This window comes from Mustelus asterias, chromosome 1 (assembly GCF_964213995.1).
Source record: "Mustelus asterias chromosome 1, sMusAst1.hap1.1, whole genome shotgun sequence".
Taxonomy (NCBI): Eukaryota; Metazoa; Chordata; class Chondrichthyes; order Carcharhiniformes; family Triakidae; genus Mustelus; species Mustelus asterias.
In genome coordinates, this window is record NC_135801.1 from 187,608,833 (window position 1) to 187,622,000 (window position 13,168).

Below are 13,168 nucleotides of genomic sequence, written 5' to 3' on the forward strand. Positions count from 1 at the left end.
CAACTGGCTGTCGTGGAGGCATTTGAACCCAGGTCCCTGGCGCTGTGAGACAGCAGTGCTAATCACTGCGCCACTGTGCTGCCCCTGAATACTTAAAATCACAGGGTTATGGGGAAGAGCAGGAGAGTGGGGTTAACCAGATTAGTCTTTCAAAGGCCTGACAGCCTCATTCCGAGTATATGTTTCCAATCTCTACTTATCTGCTTGAAAATGAAGGAAATCAACAGCAGGTGAGTTTGCATTAAAAAAAAGAAGGAAAACTGAATATTTCATGGTGGACTGTTTAGTTCCAGTTATGAATCTGTAATGACCTCAATGAGGCCCATGAGGTGGGCCTCTTGGAGTATGAGCTCCCTGATTGAGGTACTGATTGTCTGCCCTATCAGGGAGTCTCATCTGTATACACAGGGGAGGTGGTGGCATTGTGGTGTTATCGCCAGACTACTAATCCAGAAAACTCAGCTAATGTTCTTGAAACACGGGTTCGAATCCCGCCACGGCAGATGGTGGAATTTGAATTCAATGAAAAATATCTGGAATTAAGAATTACTGCTGACCATTGTCGATTGTCGGAAAAACCCATCTAGTTCACTAATGTCCTTTAGGGAAGGAAATCTGTGGTTCTTACCTGGTCTGGCCTACATGAGTCTCCAGAGCCAAAGCAATGTGGTTGACTCTCGGCACGGTAGCACAGTGGTTAGCACTGCTGCTTCACAGCTCCAGGGTCCCGGGTTCGATTCCGGCTCAGGTCACTGTCTGTGTGGAGTTTGCACATTCTCCTCGTGTCTGCGTGGGTTTCCTCCGGGTGCTCCGGTTTCCTCCCACAGTCCAAAGATGTGCGGGTTAGGTTGATTGGCCAGGTTAAAAATTGCCCCTTAGAATCCTAAAATGCGTAGGTTAGAGGGATTAGTGGGTAAATATGTGGGGGTAGGGCCTGGGTGGGATTGTGGTCGGTGCAGACTCGATGGGCCGAATGGCCTCCTTCTGCACTGTAGGGATTCTATGATTTCTATGATTTCAACTGCGCTTTGGACAAGGACAACTGGGGATGGGCAATAAATGCTGGCCAACCAGCGATGCCCTTGTCCGATGAACGAATGAAAGAAAATATTGAGGAGTGTCAGGGCTACTGACACTCCAGATTCTGATTCGGAGTGGAATAGAGCTTGTAGATAAAAGGAATCTAGTGAAGGGACACCGGCCTCTGAGGAGTTATTTCAGAATCATTAGAACCATAGAATCCCTACAGTGCAGAAAGAGGCCATTCGGCCCATCGAGTCTGTATCGACAACAATCCCACCCAGGCCCTATCCCCATATCCACCTGCTAATCCCTCTAACCCTCATATTTACCCGCTAATTCCTCTAATCTACGCATCCCAGGACACTAAGGGGCAATTTTAGCTTGGCCAATCAACCTAACCCGCACATCTTTGGACTGTGGGAAGCAACCGGAGCACCCGGAGGAAACCCACGCAGACACGGGGAGAATGTGCAAATTCCGCACAGACAGCGACCCGAGCCGGGAATCAAACTCAGGTCCCTGGAGCTGTGAAGCAGCAGTGCTAACCACTGTGTTACCGTGCCACTTATCCTTTCCCTTCCCGGGGCTAACTGATCTGCTGTATACTTCCAGCAGCTTCTCTCCCTGTTCACGTTTCCAGAATTCATCATTTGACACACTAGTAAATATAGGAGATTGAAAGGGTTAACCATGGATATGATGCTGCGTTTTGGCCTTTGCAACATTCTCGTGGTCCTCCGCTCAATCGCTTCGCTATGCTTTGAGGTGTTTTAGCTGAGAGGAGACATGCAAGGGTTAACTTGCCCAGATGACTGGCTGCGAATGGAAAAAAATAAAGAAGTTACAGAGGAAATATGCCAGCAGCATTTAACATAAACTGCAGAGTGACTTGGAGAATCGAGGCACAGAGGATCCGACAACCCTTGATTCTCTTGTTAACCTATCAATTCTCTGCTGAAAATTGCTTCCTTTCACTGTCCTAGTAATGTGTGACGTTGTCAAAGCATGTGATTGGTTTGTGTCTTGGCTCTTGCATTGAACGGAGTTTTGGAAGCGGACGGTCTTAACAAAACTTTTTGAGGGTTTTTTTTTTGTTTTCCTTTAACACACGCAAGACATGCCTTCCTGGACTTGTACAGTGGAAGCCAAATATGGAGTTGGTGAGTTCTGCTGGACTGTCTGTGTGCATTTTAAATTGTAGCCTTGGGAAAGCCTCATCAGCAGGATTCAGTGATAGTCGTAACATAGAGAGGAGTAAAGCGACAGTTATTTCTTGGCCAACTGAATAGACTCACACACACTCACAAAAAAAACGCACAAGAACAGGATGTGGTTAAAAATGAGTAACGTAATTGCAAAAGAAAAACAATATTCCGGGCGTGAGGATTACAAATGGGACAGCAATGCACAATGGTTCCATCAAGCAGTGCAGTTGAAGTAAAGGAGGCCATTCAATGTAGTGTGGGCTCCAATAAGGGAGACATTCTGCAGTCCACACAGTAGCAGGATTAGTCACCTGGGTACTTGTGGCTGCGTGAATTGTTGCCTCGACATGTGGGCATATCAGTCATGCTGAAACGCTCTCTTTAATAACTGCAGTGCACATTAAGGAAAGGGCCCAGGAATAGATGGAAGAAAATACAGATGGCACATCAGGTTCTTACCGCAGGAATGTGTCCTGTGTGCTGTCAAGGTGGGCAGCATTAGTTTGTTGAAACTCTAACATGCATCTTTGCTACAGAGGAAGTACAGCGAAGGTTTACCAGGTTGATTCCTGGGATGGCAGGTCTGTCATATGAGGAGAGACTAAGTGGGTTAGGATCATATTCATTGGAGATTAGAGGAGTGAGAACAGATCTCATAGAAACTTATAAAATTCTAACAGGGTTAGACAGGATAGATTCAGAAAGAATGTTCCTGATGGTGGGGGGAGTCCAGAACTAGGGGTCATAGTTTGAGGATAAGGGACTTTTAGGACAGAGGTGAGGAGAAATTTCTTCACCCAGAGAGTGACGAATGTGTGGAATTCACTACCACAGAAAGTAGTTGAGGCCAAAACGTTGTCTGATTTCAAGAAGAAATTAAGGATATCTCCTGGGGCTAAAGGGATCAAGGGATATGGGGGATAGGGGGATCAGGATATTGAATTTGATGATCAGCCATGATCAAAATGAATGGTAAAGCAGGCTCGAAGGGCCGAATAGCCTCTTCCTGCTTCTAGTTTCTACTTTGGGAATCCCTGAGCTCTGAAGTGGATTCTTAAATCAGGCAAAGAGAAATACTTGACGAAATAGCAGAGGCTATTAAAAATGATGCCCATGCTCAGACACCTGATTCACTGGAAAACCCTCTCAATCCCTTCTGAGCCATACGTGAGGGTATAGGGAGACTTGAGTTGAGAAAAATTAGTAATTTAAGATTGAAAACTGCCCACAGAGAGAGAGAGAGAGCAACAGAGAGAGAGAGAGGGGATAAGATGAGGTCACTTTACAAAGTTCAGCACAACTTATCAGTGGCTTTTGGCAAGTGGGTTGAAAGTTTGTGAGAATTTTCTGTTCTTGCACCGCTGAACATTGTATTGTGCGAATCGGAGCTTTCGGCTGAAATGGATCTGCTGCCAGGATGTTTTTATGTTGATAAGGCTTCATAAGGTTATATTTATATTGTTGAGGTCGCTGAGTGTTGCTCCAATTGGATGGAGTGCGCACAATGCAAACTCTACCTGCTGTCCCTATAAATAGTACAGAGGTGGTAACAGAATCTGTGGTATTGCCTGATTAACGACGACAATTATATATTGTTCAAGAGTGGGAGGGGCGGGGTGGGAGGGGTGGGGGTGGGTGGGGGTGGGGTTGGGGGGTGGGTGGGGGGAGTCTATGGGATGGTTGTAGATTTCCCTTCATGTGTCAGTTGTTTTCTGTCGAATGGGAACCCGCCTTTCATTTACCCCCACTGGATAAACGCACTGTCTGGTGTTGCAACAGACCACGCAAAACAGGAAGGTTCATTTGTTGGCCGGTAGTAAGTCAGCTGAAGAGAGGAAGGGCAAGGAGGAGGGTCTGGGAAATCAGCCTCTTTCGGATTGTGGTCCCTGCCTTGATCCCAGGAATGAAGTCTATAGGTGAAGGGCTTCGTGGCATTCCCTGTCCGGCTTAGCCATGGTTTGACCTTGGACGGCAAGGTGGAAACAGGCCAATGGTGAGGCCAAATCACCCCTTCTTGTTCGAAGCATTCAATGAATGTGCAAGTTGCTGGCAAAGACAGCATTTACTGGCCATCCCTCACTGCCTATGAGAAGCTGGTGGAGAGCCATATTTTTGAACTGCTTCAGTCCATGTGGTGTAGATACACCCACAGTGCTGTTAGAGATGGAGTTCCAATGACTTTGACTGTTCTTGCTCTGTGCTGATTAGCTGAACATTGTATTGTGCGAATCAGAGCTTTCAGCTAAAAATGATCTGCTGCCAGGATGTTTTTACATTGATAAGGCTTCATAAGGTTATATTAATACTGTTGAGGTCACTAAGTGTTGCACTACCTGCTTCAATTGGATGGATTGCGCACAATGTTATCTCTACCTGTTGTCCCTATAAATAGCACAGAGGCTGAGGAGTCTGGGTTTATACTCGATGGAGTTTAGAAGGATGAGGGGGGATCTAATTGAAACTTACAGAATACTGAGGGGCCTAGATAGAGTGGACGTGGAAAGGATGTTTCCACTAGTGGGAGAGACTAGAACCAGAGGGCGCAACATCAGGCTAAAGGGACGATCCTTTAAAACAGAGATGAAGAGGAATTTCTTCAACCAGAGAGTGGTGAATCTGTGGAACTCAATGCCACAGAGGGCTGTGGAGGCCAGGTCATTGAGTGTCTTTAAGACCGAGATAGATAGGTTCTTGATCAATAAAGGGATCAAGGATTACGGAGAGAAGGCAGGAGAATGGGGATGAGAATCAGCCATGATTGAATGGCGGAGCAGACTCGATGGGCCGAATGGCCTAATTCTGCTCCTATATCTTATGGTCTAATGGTCTTATGGCCCTGAGGACTTTGACCCGAGAGGACACAATGGGGTTAATGTTTCATCTGTGTCCCGCGAAATACTCAGCCCAACTCCGTGTGGAGAGTCGCCTCACATCTCCCGGCCAGTATGTGCCATCTACAAGGTGCACTGCAGTAACTTGCCAAGGCTCCTTCAACATCACCTTCCAAATCCACAAACTCCACTATCTAGAAGGACAAGGGCAACAGATGCATGGGCACCATTTGTAAGGCCCCCTCAAAACCACGCACCATTCTGACTTGCAAATGTAACGCCGTTCCTTGATTCTCATATGACAAGCTCTTCATTCCAGGCATCATTCTTGTGAACCTCCTCTGGACCCTTTCCAAGGCCAGCACATCCTTCCTTAGATACAGGGCCCAAAACTGCTCACAACCCTCCAAATAGGGTCTGACCAGAGCATTATACAGCCTCAGCAGTACATTCCTGCTCTTGTATTTTAGCCCTAGAAATGATTGCTAACATTGCATTTGCCTTCCTAACTGCAACTGAACCTACATGTTAACCTTAAGATGTCCTGAACCAGGACTCTCAAGTCTTTTGGTGCTTCAGATTTCTGGAGCATTTCCCCATTTAGAAAATAGTCTATGCCTCTATTCTTCCTACCAAAGTGCATAACCTGGCACTTTCCCACATTGTATTCCATCTGCCACTTCTTTCCCACTCTCCTAACCTGTCCAAGTCCTTGTGCAGCCTCCCCACTTCCTCAACACTACTTATCCCTCTACATATCTTTGTATCATCCGCAAATTTGGCAACCATGCTCTCAGTACTGCTCAGTGGGCGGCACGGTAGCACAGTGGTCAGCACTGCTGCTTCACAGCTCCAGCGACCTGGGTTCGATTCCTGGCTTGGGTCACTGTCTGTGTGGAGTTTGCACATTCTCCCCGTGTCTGCATGGGTTTCCTCCGGGTGCTCCGGTTTCCTCCCACAGTCCAAAGATGCGTGGGTTAGGTGGATTGGCCACGCTAAATCGCCCCTTCGTGTCAGGGGGACCAGCTGGTAAATGCATGGGGTTATGGGGATAGGACCTAGGTGGGATTGTGGTCGGTGCAGACTTGATGGGCCGAATGGCCTCCTTCTGCACTGTAGGTTAGGTTGATTGGCCATGCTAAAAAAATGCCCCTTAGTGCCCTGAGGTGCGTAGGTTAGAGGGATTAGTGGGTAAAATATGTAGGGATATGGGGGTAGGGCCTGGGTGGGATTGTGGTCGGTGTAGACTCGATGGGCCAGATGGCCTCTTTCTGCACTGTAGGGTTTCTATGATTCTATGATGAGGTCCATCTTCCAGATCATTAATGTGTATAGTGAAACGTTGTGGTCCCAACATTGACCCTTGTGGAATACCACTAGTCACCGGCTGCCATCCTGAAAAGGACCCCCTTATTCCCACTCTTTGCCTTCTGTCTGTCAACTAATCTTCTATTCATGCCAGTACCTTGCCTCTAACACCATTGGCTCTTAGCTTATTTAGCAGCCTCCTGTAAGGCACCTTGTCAAAGGCTTTCTGGAAATCCAAATAAATCACATCCACTGGCTCCCCTTTTCCTAACTTAGAATCATAGAATCCTTACAGTGCAGAAAGAGGCCATTTGGCCCATCAAGTCATCCACCCAGGCCCTATCCCTGTAACCCCACAAATTTACCCTGCTAATCCCTCTAACCTATGCATCCCGGGACACTAAGGGGCAATTTAGCATGGCCAATGCGCCCAACCTGCACATCTTTGCACTGTGGGAGGAAACCTGTTTGTAACATATATAAGTGATTTGAAGGAAAATGTAACTGGTTTGATTAGTAAGTTTGCGGGTGACACAAAGATTGGTGGATTTGCGGATAGCATTGGGGACCATCAGAGGATACAGCAGGATATAGATCTGTTGGAGACTTGGGCAGAGAGATGGCAGATGGAGTCTAATCCGGACAAATATGAGGTAATGCATTTTGGAAGGTCTAATGCAGATAGAAAATATACAGTGAATGGCAGAACCCTTAAGAGTATTAATAGGCAGAGAGATTTGGATGTACACGTCACTGAAAGTAGAAGGTAGTCAAGAAGGCATACGCCATGCTTGCCTTCAGCGGCCGGGGCATTGAGTTTAAAAATTGGCAAGTCATGTTACAGCTTTAAAGAACATTAGTTAGGCCGCACTTGGAATATAGTGTTCAATTCTGGTCACCACACGACCAGAAGGATGTGGAATCTTTGGAGAGGGTAGAGAAAAGATTTACCAGGATGTTGCCTGGTATGGAGGGCATTAGCTATGAGGAGAGGTTGGAGAAACTTGGTTTATTCTCACTGGAATGATGGAGGTTGAGGGGCGACCTGATAGAAGTCTACAAGATTATGAGAGGCATGGACAGAGTGGATAGTCAGAAGCTTTTTCCCAGGGTGGAAGAGTCAATTACTAGAGGGCACAGGTTTAAGGTGTGGGCGGCAAGGTTTAAAGGAGATGTATGAGACAGATCTTTTACACAGAGGGTGGTGGGTGCCTGAAACTTCAGGGGGAGGTAGTGGAAGCGGATAGGGTAGTGACTTTTAAGGGGTGTCTTGACAAATACATGAATAGGATGGGAATAGAGGGATATGGTCCCTGGAAGGGTTGGGGGTTTTAGTTCAATCGGGCAGTATGGTCGGTGCAGGCTTGGAGGGCCGAAGAGCCTGTTCGTGTGCTGTAATCTTCTTTGATCTTTGTTCTTATTCTAAACCGGAGCACCCGGAGGAAATCCACATGGACACGGGGAGAATGTGCAAACTCCACACAGAAAGTGACCCAAGCCGGGAATTGAACCCACGTCCATTGTGCTGTGAGGCAGCAGTGCTAACCACTGTGCCATCGTGCTGCCCTACTTCTTCATTACCTCCTCAAAAAATACTAACAGATTTGTCAGACATGACCTCCCTTTGACGAAGCCGTGCTGACTCAACCCTATTTTGCCATGCCTTTCCAAGTACTCTGCAATTCCATCCTCAATAATGGACTCCAAGACCTTACCCATGACCCGAGGTCAGGCTAACTGGCGTGTAATTTCCCATCTTCCGTCTCCCTCCATTCTTAAACAGGGTGTTCCCGTTCCTTGAGATATGTGGATTCCTTTGGTCCTGGGTGTAGAGGGAGAGAGAGCCAGGCACTGCTCTGATAGACCAATCTTGTCGAGCTTTATGCCTCATGTTCCTTCCTTTCGTTCAACCCAACAGTTCGATCTTCTCCTTTTAGAGGCTGCTCCAGTTATACCATTTACTGTGCGATCTACCCTGGCGTGAAAACAAATAATTGTATCGATTGATTCCCTGGAAGACAACATTGTTCAAAAGTGTTTCGTTTTCCCACCCCTCGTTTCGTTGGTATTGCAGAACAATGGGAATTCCTTATCTTGAATATCATATGTTGTGTGAACTGCCTTCCGATGGGCTCTCTTCCAGAGAGAGAAAGAGAGAGAGCTGTTGCTTATTTCAGAACCCAACAGTAACTGCCTGCTTTTCCCTGTAAGCTTAGCTCCTTTAGCATGTGACTCTGGCAATCAATTTAGTCAAAATCCTACACTGAAACCCCAATGGGGAAAAAACAAATAAATAAAAAATCATTAACTCAGATCAAAAATCAATCGTTAATCTGCATTCTCAGCAGGTGATGTGGATTCTAAACATACCCCTCACAAGAAACATGATATAAATACATTTCTTAAAGGCACAGTATCATCACGCTTGACAAATACATTGGAATTCTTTGAGGATGTAACTAGTAGAGTTGATGAGGGGGAGCCAATGAGTGTGGTTTATCTGAACTTTCAGAAGGCTTTCATAAAGGTCCCAAATTAGAAATAGCGTGTAAAATTAAAGCGCATGGGATTGGGAGAAATGTATTGAGGTGGACAGAAAACCGGTTGGCAGAGAGGAAACAAAGAGCAGGAATAAAGGGTTCCTTTTCCAAGTGGCAGGAAGTGACTAGTGGGGTACGGCAGGGATTAGTGTTAGGGCTCCAGCTATTCACAATGATTTAGATGAGGGAACTAAATGTAATATATCCAAATTTTCAGATGCCAAAAAGCTGGGTGGGAAAGTGAGCAATGAGGAGGATGCAAAAATGCTTCAATGTGTTTGGACAAGTTGAGTGAGTGGACAAATGTATGGCAGATGCAGTATAATGTGGATAAACGTGAAGTTATCCACTTTGGTAACAAAAAAAAGGAAGACATTGTGATCTGAATGGCTATAGGTTGAGGGAGGGAAATATAAAATGAGACCTGGGTGTCCTTGTACACCATTCACTGAAAATAAGTAGGAAGGCAAATGAAATGTTGGCCTTCATAGCAAGAGGATTCGAGTACAGGAGCAGGGATGTCTCCCCGTGTCTGCGTGGGTTTCCTCCGGGTGCTCCGGTTTCCTCCCACAGTCCAAATATATACTGGTTAGGTGAATTGGCCATGCTAAATTGCCCCTTAGTGTCCGGGGATGCGTAGGTTAGAGGGATTAGCGGAGTTAATATGTGGGGTTACGGGGATAGGGCCTGAATAGGATTGTTGTCGGTGCAGACTCAATGGGCCGAATGGCCTCCTTCTGTACTGTCGGGTTTTATAGCGACTCCTTTAGGAAGCTGTATTGCCCTTACTCTGCTCTGTTGAATCAAAAGACTCCACAAAATTAAATGTGATTAGATCAAATGTGATCAAGTGATTATCTGGGCTGCACAAGGATATTGGCGATTGCCGCTGCCTGAGGCTGCCATCCAACATTGTTTTACTGTCTCCTGCCTACTGGACCCATCCAGCTATAGGCTGGCCTTAAGCTGTCAGGGAGAGGAGGAAGCTTACTCGGGACTGGCGATTCACTTAGTGAGATGGTAAAGGAGACTATCCCTCAAATTGGTTCAGGCCCCCAACCACTCCCCAAGACAAAGAACAATACAGCACAGGAACAGGCCCTTCAGCCCACCAAGCCTGGACCGATACGTGGTTTCTATCCCTCTGTTCACCTCCCGTTCATGTGTCTATCAAGATATGCCTTGAACATTGCCAATGTGCCTGCTTCCACCATCATCTCTGGCAGTGCGTTCCAGGCACCCACCACTCTCTGCGTGAAAAACTTTCCCCCACACATCTCCCCTAAACTTACCCACTTTCACTTTGAACCTGTGCCCTCTGGTAGTTGACACTTCCACCCTGGTAAAAAGCCTCTGACTACCCACCTTGTCAATGCCTCTCATAATTTTGTAGACATCTATCAGCTCTCCCCTCAACCCCCGCCTTTCCAGTGAAAGCAATTTGAACCTATCCAACCTCTCCTCATACTTAAACCCTGCAGACCCGGCAACATCCTGGTAAACCTTCTTTGCACCCTCTCCATAGTCTCCACACCCTTCTGGTAATGTGGTGACCAAAACTGCATGCAATGCTCCAAATGTGGCCCAAATAACTTGTCAACTTTTATACTCCATGCCCCAGTCGATGAAGGCAAGCACGCTAAATGCCTTCTTGACCACCTTACCCACCTGCGTGGTCACTTTCAGGGATCTGTGGACCTGTACGCCCAGATCCCTCTGTATGTCAATGCAGACTATTCATTCATTAATTCATGGGTGTTGCTGGCTGGCCAGCATTTATTGCCCATCCCTAGTTGCCCTTGTTCAGAGGGCAGTTGAGAGTCAACCACATTGCTGTGGCTCTGGAGTCACATGTAGGCCAGACCAGGTTAGAATGGCAGATTTCCTTCCCTAAAGGACAATAGTGAACCAGTTGGGTTTTTCCGACAATCGACAATGGTTTCATGGTCATCAGTAGATTCTTAATTTCAGATATTTTTTATTATATTCAAATCCCACCATCTGACGTGGCGGGATTCGAACCCGGGTCCCCAGAACATTAGTTGAGTTTCTGCATCAATAATCTAGCGATGATACCATGAGGCCATCACCTCCCTGCCTTCCTGCCTGAGTTAAAATCCACCCCAGCAAGGAAGCTCACAGCTTGCGGGAGGCTGTCAGTGGACCAAGGCCCCAGCGGTAACTGGCAAAATTAGAAAAGAGGAGGGAAAGAGGGAAACAGATGGTTTTTGATTCTTAAATAGAATCATACAAGACAGAAGGAGACCATTCATCCCATTGTGCTTATACCAGCTCCTTAAAAAATGCCATTTAATCATTTCCACGCTCCAATGTTCTTTTCCTCTCACCCTGCACACCTTTCCCCTTTACATTTATTTATCCAACTCCCTTTTGAAAGTCAATATTGAACCTGCTTTCACTATCTTATTTTTATTTGGGAAATGGGCGTCGCTGGCTGGGCCAGGATTTATTGCCCATCCATGAAGGCATTTTTAAGAGTCAGCCACATTGCTGTGGCTCTGGAGTCACATGTAGGCCAGACCAAATAAGGACAGCAGATTTCCTTCCCGAAAGGACATTAGTGAACCAGATGGGTTTTTATGACAATGGTTTCATGGTCATCTTTAGACTTTTAGTTCCACATTTTTATTGAATTCAAATTTCACCATCTGCAGTGGTGGGATTCGAACCCGGGTCCTCGGAGCATTACCCTGGGTTTCTGGACTACTGGCCCGGCGACAATACCACTGGACCACCGCCTCCTCAGATCATAGAAAATCGCTGTGTGATAATGCTTCCTATCTCCCCACTTTGGTTCCTTTGCGAATTATGTTAAATCTGTGTCCTCTGGTTACTGATCCACTTGCCAGTTGACACCATTTCTCCCTCTTTACACAATATCCAGGGTGAGGTAGCCAATTGGATACAAAATTGGCTTCTTGACAGAAGCCAGAGGGTGGTTGTGGAGGGTTGTTTTTCAAACTGGAGGCCTGTGCCTCAGGGATCAGTGCTGGGCCCACTGTTATTTGTCATTTATATGAATGATTTGGATGAGAATATAGGAGACATGGTTAGTAAGTTTGCAGATGACACCAAGATTGCTGGCATAGTGGACGGTGACGAAGCTTATCTAGGATTGCAACGAGATCTTGATCAATTGAGCCAGTGGGCTGATGAATGGCAGATGGAGTTTAATTTAGATAAATGCAAGGTGATGCATTTTGGTCGATCGAACCAGGGCAGGGCTTACTCAGTTAATGGTAGGGTGTTGGAGAGAATTATAGAATAAAGAGACCTAGGGGTACATGTTCATAGCTCCTTGAAAGTGGAGTCACAGGTGGACAGAGTGGTGAAGAAGGCATTCGGCATGCTTGGTTTCATTGGTCAGAACATTGAATACAGGAGTTGGGACATCTTGTTGAAGTTGTACAAGACATTGGTAAGACCACACTTGGAATACTGTGTACAGTTCTGGTCACCCTATTATAGAAAGGATATTATTAAACTAGAAAGAGTGCAGAAAAGATTTACTAGGATGCTGCCAGGACTTGATGGTTTGAGTTATAAGGATAGGCTGGATAGACTGGGACTGTTATCTCTGGAGCTTGGAAGGCTGAGGGGTGATCTTATAGAGGTCTATAAAATAATGAGGGGCATAGATCAGTGAGATAATCAATATCTTTTCGTAAAGGTTGGGGAGTCTAAAACTAGAGGATACAGGTTTAAGGTGAGAGGGGAGAGATACAAAAGTGTCCAGAGGGGCAAATTTTTCACACAGAGGGTGGTGACTGTCTGGAACAAGCTGCCAGAGGTAGTAGTACAATTTTGTCTTTTAAAAAGCATTTAGACAGTTACATGAGTAAGACAACACAGTAAGATGGCTATCAAGTGACATCGGCCTAGCGTGGGCAATTGGGACTAGCTTAGTCATTACATAAAAGGGCGGCATCAACACGTTAGGCCAAAAGGGCCTGTTTCCATGCTGTAAACCTCTATGACTCTATAAAAACCATTTGTAACTCTGATCACCTCCACTAAATCTTTCCCTTAACGCCTCTGCTCTAAGAACAAGGCCTGATCATCTGGTCTCTCCACAAAACTGATGTTCGTCATTCCAGTGGTTAGCACTGCTGCCTCACAGTGCCAGAGACGCAGGTTCAATTCCCGGCTTGGGTCATGGTCTGTGCAGAGTCTCCACATTCTCCCCCTGTTTGCATGGGTTTCCTTCAGGTGCTCCGGTTTCCTCCCACAGTCCGAAAGA

At 46.3% G+C, this 13,168-nt stretch overlaps 1 protein-coding gene across 1 annotated transcript in view; it reads left to right on the plus strand.

Moving 5' to 3' along the window:
- The first annotated feature begins 2,055 nt into the window (after positions 1–2,055).
- Positions 2,056–13,168, plus strand: part of LOC144500809 (dedicator of cytokinesis protein 2-like) — a 1,379,043-nt gene continuing 1,367,930 nt past the window's right edge. The window contains exon 1 of the mRNA XM_078224279.1: positions 2,056–2,183. Within this exon, the coding sequence (XP_078080405.1) occupies positions 2,141–2,183 (43 nt within the window). The 5' untranslated portion in view covers positions 2,056–2,140. The remainder of the gene's footprint in view (positions 2,184–13,168) is intronic.